Raw genomic sequence first — 9,150 nt, 5'->3', positions numbered from 1 at the left:
TCTTGTGTGTTGTGTGTGTGTGTGTGTGTGTGTGTGTGTGTGTGTGTGTGTGTGTGTGTGTGTGTGTGTGTGTGTGTGTAAAACAGTGAGGCAAACCAAGCAAGTGAGAAAGAATGAGTAAATCAAAATATTAATCAAACCGAACAGTACAAGAGTAATGTGTTTCAATAAGAAAAATGTATAAATGGACAGGGCCAGAATGGTTGTCTCCTCCTTTACCCAAAGGTTATAGTAAAGGCCTCACCATGGGGGGGAAGCAGACCTGTAATTAGACACACTCGGGACTCCCGTTGCTATGTAAACATCCCAACAGCTCTACCTAGCAGCACACTGCCCCTGTGCTGCACTGCTCCAGTTCCTTGCGTGAATTGCAGGGCAACATCTGGTTTAGCATGCTGGAAGGGACTTTGTCGGTTTGGCACGCTGTACGTATTTGGAGTGTGTCGATTTGGACCAGACAACCTATGCCTGCGCCTGCCTCTCTCCTCCCACTGACTACCCCTCCTCTCAGATTACAGTGGTTGCACAATGCATTTTGGCAGTCCCTCTCTTGCTGGCCCTATGAAAGCATATTGGATATAGAGACAAACAGTTTTCTCAAGTGTGGGGGGGAGGACATTACAACTACTTTTGGCATCATAATGACTCTGGCCTGCCAAGAGTATACAAAAATGCAGACAGAGAGAAAGTTGTTTACTTTACCGTAAAGGCCTACAATTCAAATCCTTTTTCCACTTGTTTTCTTTCACTGTCTCAGTGTAAGAATGTGATTCTACAAAGAGCTTCATCATTCATCAATCTGGCCCATAAGTACAGTCAGGAAAAGCTACAGCATAAGATGATGCAAAAGGTTTTTTTGCACTCACTAATAGTGGCATGCTTTTCAGCCAGCCTCTAGCCCTATGGTGTTCCTCCAGTATAAGCAGCATCCTGCCAGAGCTGCTTCTAGTGGTTGCCTCAAATTAATATCTGGCATGTCTCTTGCAAGAATATTTTACTGCAAAACCCAAAGTAAGCCCAAATGTCGGCAATATATTCCTCACAAAATAACAATTTGGCAAGCTGAGGAGCAGTAGCCGCAAAATGGCCGTAAGGATATGGAAAAAATTAATAAACAGCAAAAAGCAAAGTAAAGAAGCAGAGCCCGGACTTGAAATATGGACGTCAAGGTTCTCTCAGTCTGACTTTAAGAGTTATGAGGGGCCCTGATTCTGGATTACATTACGCCAAGAGAAGACTCATTGCAGACTAATCTAAACATTATGTAAGAGCGCTCGTGACAAGTTTAATGCGCAGATGTGACTGTTTACACAGATGCTGCAAAAAAAGAGAGAGGTGAAAGACAGGATGAAGTGGCAGTGTATAAAAAAATGAGGAAAAAATAATAAGCTAACCAATGACCAGGGGCGTGACAATACACTTAACTCACGAAATGAGACGATGCACAATATTGGGTTCACGAGAACGTTACAAGATGATATTTTTTAAAACTCTTCAATGATGAAATATATGACAGGAAAAATTGTCTTTTATTTGACTGGAAGTCACAAAATGCAAAACAATGCAGGTGCCTTTTGAAATATTTTAACTAATCATCCTGTAGTGAATGTCACTTCAATTCTATTTTCTGAGTATGAATTTTCATATGCAGTAAAAGATGACAACATGCCAGCACTGTAAAAGGTTTTGCCACAAACTCAACTGGCTTCTCTCCTGTATTATTTCACATTAGTCTCTTTATAACTGTGCATGAACTGTGCATGAGCTTCTAACTTCTAATTGAGGCTGTGTGTGACCATATATGCTATTTTCACCCTTACCACATGGCACTGGATGGTCACATCATCCAGCAAATTAATCACGTATGGGGGATGATTGACATGGGCATCCACGAGAAGAAGACTTTGTTGTTTACCTTGTTAGTGTGAGCATTCACTGCTATTCACTGTCGAATATGGGCCACATTTAACACACAATAGCGACACACCATCTGTTTGCGTTAGTTCTGGATGTTAAACAGTGTTTTTATCTATCGTTGCCACACTGGCGGTAGAATTGACGCTAAGGAACACTAGGCTACGTTAGCAGCCTGGCTAACCAAAACACAAAGGAAATTCATGAGCTGGAAAAGTGAATGAAGCCACACACATTGACTCGCCACATCATACACACCTACAACGGCTGTTAAAAAATAGTAATAATATGACCAAAAATAGATGGAATGCCTTTTAACCTTAAAAATGAAACAAAAATTTAATTAGCCAGCATTATACCTGGTCAAAAATTGCATGTGTGGATAACTCTTGAGCACCTGAAGAGCTGTCCATAAATCACAGAGTACAAAGACTTTGGAAGAACGGGCATTTGGTTGTCTAACTGTAAATATCTGCCCCTTGTGACACAGTACAACAATGATTTTTGCTGTCTGAGGAAAACTTTAAAGGAAAACTTCATACGTGACTTCATTGTGTTGGAGATCCTGGCATTGTGGGAGAAATTATGTTTGCTCTACCCACAGAACAAACTGACTACACTGCCATTGTGTGAGTAGAAGTGGGCTCTCCACAGTGTGGTTCAAACCTCCAGAGAATAGAGAATAACTTTTGAAATAATAATCTATGGTGGCAAAAGAACTGACAGCATGAAAAAATGTGAACCACACTTTTTTGGAGCATGCCTCCTACTGGGTAGTTATTCCTGTGCTACCACAGAAAAACAACACGGGATGTTGCAGAGTAAAGCTGGAGTGAGTTCAACTCAAAAGCTGTACTCTGTGAAACCAGTATCTCTATTTTTCTTTTAACCTGAAAAATAGAAAAGAAGAACTAGAGTGTCAGTGTGCCTCATGACAATTTATAGCCAACTTGGCAACTTTTTCATCAAACTATAAGGCTGAATGTCAGAAAATCAAATACTTTGGTCAGTTTATCAACAGACATAAGCCACTGTTGGATTTTTTTTTAGCTGATGTGGATATTACAGCAGCAACATTCCCTATACTGACTATTTACTGACCTTTGAGCTACTTGAAAGGGAGTGATGTTTCCACTACTCGGCAGGACTTAACGGTAAGTTTAAAGAAACACGTTAACTGTCTGATAATGGCCAGTTACTATGTCTGAATTATGCCAGTTAAAATATGGGGTTTCTCAATTACCCGCTTTGTTTAGAGTGTTACACATCTCTTTTCATTGGTACATACACCATTGTTTACCTATCTATGGAAGAGAAATTCACATTAATTAATGCTGTCACCGTTCATTGTGCTGTCAACTTCCAACACAACACTGGCAGCAGGAGTTGTGCACATTCATGAACTGTCCTCTAGTTTTAAGGAAGAGGCTTTTTGGTTCTCTGATTCTGAAACAATTATAGTCTATTTGGAGTTTTGAGGGGTGCCACGCTAATCTAGAGGTACCCAAGATTAAACATTGGAAACAAGCAAAATGAGCAGCCATGGGCACTTTAATTTCTCCCATAGGAAATATGAAATAAAACTTTAAAAAAAATATTTTCAAATAACTGTGCCATTGCCCTAAAATTTCCTATATTATATTCAACAGATGAAAAAAGTAGTTGCCAGGAAATGGTTGCTCTGATAATCTGATTGATCAATCTTGTGCCACCCTATTTTTAAGACCATTGGCAGTTTTATTGACACCCCAAATGCAGCTAAAATCTCTCACTTCCATGACCATGACAAACCTAAGTTTATGTTTCTGTTTAAGAATCTGTCACATATTTATATAATGTTTATTCATTCTAGCACCAGGGTTTCATGGCAAATACTGTATGTCTTTGGTCCAGAATGAAACATCTCAAAACCTGTTCAGGAAATTTGTATAAAATTTGACAGAGGCATCTGTGTTCCCCAAAGGATTCACTCATAAAAACTTTGAGGTTCCCCTGCCTTTTCCTCTAGCTCTACAATGAGACTGACATTTTTGATTTCAAGTGAAACGTATCAACAACTACTGAATATGATCTGGTGCCGATTTTCCATATCCCCAGAGGATGAATGCTTTAGAATTTTTACTTTGTTAGTCCTTTAACCATTCTGGGGCCAGAAGCAGGCCAAGGTTTTGCTGTCACCAATGACATTTCTCTACATCTAGTAAATCCACCAGCATAAAACTTCACATCGACACTAAGGGGTTGTGTCCTAGTGACTCTGGCTGTCCCCCGACATTTCAAAGTACCACCAGCATTTTAACTTTTTGTTTTGAAATTGAAATTTTCTATAGAAATCTAGTAGAAATATTCCGGTCCCTTTCAGGATGCACTGTTGATGGTCCCTTCACTTTCCGTCTAGCAATATTTCTTTGCATTTATTGCTAATTAGTAAATGTTTGCTTGCTTAAGATCCTAAGATGGAGACCATGATTAATGTTATCTGATAATCATCAGCACGCTACTGACGCACTCCCACTGTCAGTTGATGTTAGCATTTATCTCAGTGCACCGGTATGCCTATGCACAGCCTCATAAAGTGTCAAATCTTGACTCTTTGTGTGGTCCTATACCACGTGTTTGAAGAAGCTTAAGAAGTTATAATTAAGGTGTGTTGAATTACTATGGAATCAATCAACAACGGAGTAACAACAGTGACATTATGAGGACATATTATAATGTTATCAATCTTTCTTTTGTCTCAGCAAGGTTACATGAGTCAGTCATCACCTCCTGCAGCCAGAAAACATCTCATCAGTAACAAGGAGAACAATATAAGTGTGACAAAATCAAATTGGTGATAAGGTGACACAAACACAAGTCACGGCCCTCTCAGAAACTGCTGCTTACATTGAGGAATTACTAGACTATAAAAGGTCACATACAGTCCTCAAAATGAGAGGTTCGTTATTTCTCATTAATTAGATAATGTTCATGGGGTGGGATGTCACAGTTAAGTGACATCATCCAGAGCCTTACATTAATTGATGTGATACACATACATTTCATGTATTCAGCCATTTATTTGGTTTCCCCTTTCTGTCCTTGGTTTGCCGGGTTGATGGCTGTTAAACTACAAGGCATCTGGCAGTACTGTATCTGAGCCTCATTAATATCAGTCTGGAAAATGTATGTAGGCCTGCTGAGTGTTTGTGTTAGACTGAACTTAAATGTACATCCCTCTTACTTATGACTCTGACAAGCACTGTCTAGAAAGGCATGCCGGGAGACAGTGGAAACTCCCAGAGTATGCACAGAGTTGTAATTGTCTGACAACACAGCACTGCAAGCCTCAAGTGCCATTTGTATGGGATAGACTTTGGCTCAAACCAGCAAAAATGTTATTTTTTAACCTTTTATGTTAAACAAATAACAATCACATGTATCTGATAAGTGCATTATTTTAGATACATATAAGCAGTCATAAAAACTTACCTGCAGATGCCAGGCAACACACTGCAAGGAGTAGCAAGGCAATGGGGGATCTTCTAGTCATTTTGTTAATATCCTTCAGCTTCCAGTAGGAGGAAGGAGGGTGAACAGGTGTTTCTCCTGATTTTCAAAAAGATTTCCCTCTCTACGAAGCGGTCAACAGGAAGTCTGCTTCAGGCTCCAGCTGGAAAATTAACAAAAGAAGAGAAAGTTAACCAGAAGAAGCAGGTTGTGTGTGAGCATGGGCAGACAGCGGGAAACTGGGCTCTGCTTAATATGACCAATGGGGGTGAAAAGAAGAGACAAGGAAAGCAGCACTTTGGAGGATTAATCCCATGGGGTTAATCGGGGGTCACGTATGCTTCAAAGAATCATGCTACATACACCTTCATGTGCCCACAACCGGTCAAAGTGTGTGAGGAGTGTGGGGCTGGCTGACTGGGCACTTCAGAACATGCCACAAGTTACTAAAGTGCTTTGATTGAAACACTGGCTGCTCCAGTAGGGTCTTATGTAAGCAGCTCAGTTATCAACATTCTAAACAGCATGACCTCACCTGAAGCTTTAACTTTAGTAATCTAACCCCAAACACTGGCCGCCTTGACAGGATGAAAAAATGAATGTATTATTAGTCACCAAGGATGCCCAAAATTTATGCACAGTGAACAGAGCTTATGTTAACCCACAATAATAATGACAAGAATGTTTGAAAACTATAGTGACGTGACTTTATTAAGTCAAATTGGAAATGAAATGCAGTCTTGATAAGAAATCAGTACATATCCACTGCTTTGACTTGTGTGCTTATATGATCTAAATTTGATTTATTTTCCTGCAGTGACAGCAACCTGTTGCACAGTGAAGAAGACATAACCAAAACCTCTGTGTGCTGCCGGGAGACAACTGGAACTACAGAAAGCATCTCATTGAGCTTACAGTGACAGCACCTCCTCCAGGGAATGTGAATTCTTTTGGTTCTGACTGATAATGTTGGTACCATACTGTATTCTACTCAGTGGTACAGTATATTTGTGGGCAGCCGGCCAATAGAACTTTTGTTATATCACTTCAGTTCCAATAGACCACTTGTTAGCCAATGCTCAGTCCAATATGTGAATCAAGAAGAACTCCCCAAGTGTCAAGGATGCAGGCCTGTTGCTGTTAGCTTTGCAAGTCTGGACATTTAGAAACAATGCTTATTTTAGCTAGTCAGTCTAGGTACATCTAAGGCCATCCCTGGTAGGCTAGTGGTTAAGGCGCAGCGCTCTTGCCACTGTGCCCCACGTTAAAATCAGGGTTGTGTCAGGAAGGACATCCAGAGTAAAACAAGTGCCAAATATCAACATGCGAGTCGTCAAATTCGCTGTGGTGACCCCTAAATGAAAAAAGCAATCTAGCCACAGGGGTTGCAAGCCAGTGACTTGTGCGCCTGTCCCAAGCCCAGATAAATAGAGAGGGTTGCGTCAGGAAGGGCATCCGGCGTAAAAACATGCCAAATTTAAACATGCAAATCATCAGTGCGAATTCCATACCAGGTCGTGCGAGGCCCGGGTTAACAACGACCGCCACCAGTGCTGTTGACCTACAGGGTGCAGGCGGAAATTGGACTACTGTTGGTCGAAGAATGAGAGGAGGTAGAAGGAGTCGTACACAGAGAGAGAAGAGGAAAGGCAGGAGTATAGGTCTGAGAATAGGGACTCAACATTGGCACAATGACAGGAATAGGTCGAGAGCTGGCGGCCATGATGGAAAGAAGGAAGGAAGATATACTATATGTGTGGGCAGGAGACCAGGTGGAAGGGTAGCAAAGCGCATAGCATTGGAGGGGGATACAAACTGTTTTATTATGGTGTGGACAGGAAGAGAAATGGGATAGGAGTGATCCTGAAGGAGGAGCTCGTGAGGAATGTTTTAGAAGTGAAAAGAGTGTCAGAAAGGGTGATCAGTTTGAAACTGGAAATTGAAGGGGTAACGTTGAATGTAGTCAGTGGTTATGCTCCACAAGTAGGGTGTGAGTTAGAAGAGAAGGAGAGATTCTGGAGTGAGTTAGATGAGGTGATGGAGAGTATTCCCAGAGGGGAGAGAGTGGTGATTGGGGCAGACTTCAACGGGCACGTATTAGTGACTCCAAAGTGGTGGGAGGAGAAAGTGTAGCCAGACAGCATCGGATGGTGGTGTGTACGATGACTCTGGTGGTCAGGAAGAAGAGGAAAGACAGAAAAGAAGATCAAGTGGTGGAAGTTAAAAAAGAAAGAATGTCGTGAGGAATTCAGACAGAAGTTGAGAGGCTTTGGGTGGTCAGGAATGTTAGAATTTAACAAGGATAACTTTGTTATTTTCCATATGTGCAATGTACATGTTTGTTTCTTGGTGATCACCGTGAGTGTGGGGTGTGTCTGAAAAAAAAATTAGGGACAGAGGTATGCGTGACTGAAAACTTTGTGTGTGTGTATGTGTGAAATGAAATATGGTTAATTAAAAGAAACTCAGTCATTCAGAAAGCCGACAGTGAATATACCACATAGTGATGACAAAGCGGTTTGAACCTGAATTGACTGAGAGGGGAAAATCAATATTAATGGAAATAGTTGTTGCAAGAGAACTCCAACAGAGTTAACTAGGGACGCAAAATATATGAACTACAAAACTAAAAGAATGTCAAATATTTAACAGAATGATATAGTGATGACGTGTTATAATGATATGATGCGTCTTCCACATTTTATTTTATTTCATTTGGTGGTTTAAACAGTATGGGGAAAAACATTTGACAATCTTGGGGACAGCTTTAATAAAGAAGAGAAAAACATATGGGAACCAGCCCAGAAAAGGGGGTAACAGGTTACTTTAGTCATTTCTGAGCAAAACATTAGCTTTAGAATTATTTGGTGAGCTGGATTGTTAAAACAAAACAAAAACAAAACAAAAACAAAACAAAAAAAAAAAACACATGATTTGTCAGTCAGTCAGGAAGTCCCAGCCCAAGTTAAAACTACAGATAGATGAAGTTCCACTATGAGGGCAGCCTCAAAAGCTGACCTTCAGAAGTGGTAGAAAGGGGGAAACAACATGTAATGCAACAACAGAATTACATGAATGACCGGAAGAGAAATTTATCCTATCAAATAGTAGTTCTTTTTGGATTATGCTGCACTTTTGAGACAGAGTCCTGCCTCAAAAAAGGGGAAGATAGAGACAGGGTCAGCATAGGAATTTTCAAAAAACTCCGAAATTTTTTGTGTTAACCGTACAATATGGGCTTGCCACAATGCAAGAGAAAAACCTAAGAACTAAAAGAGGTCAGTTTCCAATGCTCTAGGAAGCGGAAAAAAACAACCAGGTTTGCTGATAGCAAATTACCCATCTCCATTAAATCAAACTGTCTTAACAGGCATGCAAAAGGCCTACTGAAATTGAGTGAATCACAGTTAATGTGACCCAGATGAGGAAGCACCAACATTCACTGTATTGCGTGCTCAGACCGAGTGAAGCCTTGTGTGTTCAGCACTTTGGCAGTTTGGAGGAAGTACTTTGTTTGCTACAGGTTTCATAATGACAGCCTAACGCGGGCAACCTATTTGAGTCAGTCATTTAACCAACATAAAAGTTTGCAACATTAGCTTTAGAATTATTTGTTGAGCTGGATTGTTAAAACAAAACAAAAACAAAACAAAAACAAAACAAAAAAAAAAAACACATGATTTGTCAGTCAGTCAGGAAGTCCCAGCCCAAGTTAAAACTACAGATAGATGAAGTTCCACTATGAGG

At 40.5% G+C, this 9,150-nt stretch overlaps 1 protein-coding gene across 1 annotated transcript in view; it reads right to left on the bottom strand.

The window, feature by feature from the left end:
* tgfbr3 (transforming growth factor, beta receptor III) overlaps positions 1-9,150 on the bottom strand; it is a 79,685-nt gene that overhangs the window by 58,098 nt on the left and 12,437 nt on the right. The window contains exon 2 of the mRNA XM_020610027.1: positions 5,386-5,566. Within this exon, the coding sequence (XP_020465683.1) occupies positions 5,386-5,446 (61 nt within the window). The 5' untranslated portion in view covers positions 5,447-5,566. The remainder of the gene's footprint in view (positions 1-5,385; positions 5,567-9,150) is intronic.

This window comes from Monopterus albus, unplaced genomic scaffold (assembly GCF_001952655.1).
Source record: "Monopterus albus unplaced genomic scaffold, M_albus_1.0 scaffold103.1, whole genome shotgun sequence".
NCBI lineage: Eukaryota > Metazoa > Chordata > Actinopteri > Synbranchiformes > Synbranchidae > Monopterus > Monopterus albus.
This window is presented reverse-complemented; position numbering and strand designations above follow the sequence as displayed.